Source organism: Talpa europaea, assembly GCF_964194135.1.
Source record: "Talpa europaea genome assembly, chromosome: 5".
Lineage (NCBI taxonomy): Eukaryota > Metazoa > Chordata > Mammalia > Eulipotyphla > Talpidae > Talpa > Talpa europaea.
In genome coordinates this window covers 103,787,282-103,788,952 of record NC_140071.1, presented here as the reverse complement: position 1 = coordinate 103,788,952, position 1,671 = coordinate 103,787,282, and the positions used below count along the sequence as shown (strand labels likewise).

General features: G+C 37.7%; 1 protein-coding gene across 1 annotated transcript; it reads left to right on the top strand.

Annotated features, from left to right (window-relative positions):
- Nucleotides 1–210: 210 nt before the first annotated feature.
- Nucleotides 211–1,368, top strand: CABS1 (calcium binding protein, spermatid associated 1; the record flags this gene model as incomplete). Its single annotated transcript, XM_084233419.1, has 1 exon — nt 211–1,368. The coding sequence occupies one exon, from the start codon at nt 211–213 to the stop codon at nt 1,366–1,368; it is 1,158 nt and encodes a 385-aa protein (XP_084089545.1).
- Between the last annotated feature and the right edge of the window lie 303 nt (nt 1,369–1,671).

Here is a 1,671-nt window from a genome sequence, read left to right as displayed (position 1 = left end):
GGACTCTGTAGTCTTTTCATCCAATATCAATACTCTTGCAACTAGATGTCCAATGACAGGACAAAAACAACCTCTAAGGAGAGACAGTGCCATTGGCCCTGTGGTTGATGCAACAATCACCATGATGACTAATGCTTCAATCACTATAATGAACATCACTCTCTTGCCTAGAGAGACCACTGGGCACAGGGAAAGATCTGTAAAGTGTTTATGGTGCCACTTTGTCCCATGGCTGAAGATGGTCTGCCAAATATTTATTCTCCTCCTCCAAAAGAAAACAGTAAAACAACTGAAGCAACCATTTTCTTTGGGGCTGACAATACTATTTCTAGAACAGAAACATCTTTTACTTCAGAAGGAGACCACATTACTTCAGTAAATGACTATAGACCAGAAAGTGACTTCTCAACAACTACAGGTAACAAACTTCCATCTCCAAAGGAAAGAATAAAATCAGAAGATGATGTAGAACCCCATGTTATCAAGCCAACAATCCATCTGGAGAAAGAAATTACTACTCTGACAGGCACTGCAAACTCCATGGCTAATGACTCTTTTATTGGAAATCTCATTCCAGTGAAAATTGGTAATAACTCATCACTAGTTGCTACTATTTCTTTAATAGATTTTTCCACTAACACAGCAGAAAAAGATATCCCCTTGGACAACACTGACCCAGGAGATAACAATGTCTTAATAACTTCTGAAGTCTCAAGTGAAAGTACCATCAAGATTACTGACAGCCCTGTGCTTCCAGCTAAGAAGAATGGACCTGCTGTTGACAATTGCAGTTCTTCAGTTAAATCCAGTATCACTGATAATGAGGCTATCCAGATCATTGATTACTCTACTCCTGAGGCTGAAAAATCTCTCACTACTGAAAAAAACATCATTATTCCAGATATAACCAACCTTACAGAACAGAAAATAACTGAAATTGATCTAATTCTTCCAGAGCCTCAACTAATGGAGTCTGATGAAGAAAAGCTCATCACTGTGTTTGAACTCACTACCACTGCAGAAAAAGACAAAGATAACTCAGAAGATATGTTAACTAATGAAGACTCTGTGGATGGAGTCAATGTCTGGATGGAGAAAGAGACTGCAAATGAAGCTGAGAACCAGCCCATTTTGCTTACTGCTATTGAATCCAGATATGACTTTGTTGTCCCTGCATCAGTAGGTATGAATGTCATGGAAGATTCATCTACTACAAGAGCTCTTTCTGAAAATAACAGAACAGAATCTGAGGCATTTTCAGGAACTAGCCCTATTTTTGATACCCCAAACCACAAGGAAGACACTTTTACAACTGAAATGGGTGTCTTTAAACTACTCAAAGAAGATCCAGATGAGTTCCTGATTTGAAAGCAGCAAATGAGTTATCACATAGAAATGTGCAATAGCCTAGACAGCTAGTCTTCACATCTAAGTTTGTCCAGCAAGCAAAAATCTTTTCAAAACTGAAAGAATATGGGCACGTAAGGCAAGTATTAGAAAATGCAGAAATAGGGATAGATGTTACGCAGCAGAATATATTTATAGAAACTTTTAAAATTCAGCAGTATAAGAGTTCCCCTAGCATCACAAAGTTTCATTGAGTTTTTCAATAATACTTATCCTAATAAAAATTATTTAATCCCTGTCCTTGGCATATGAAGAGCAATGAAG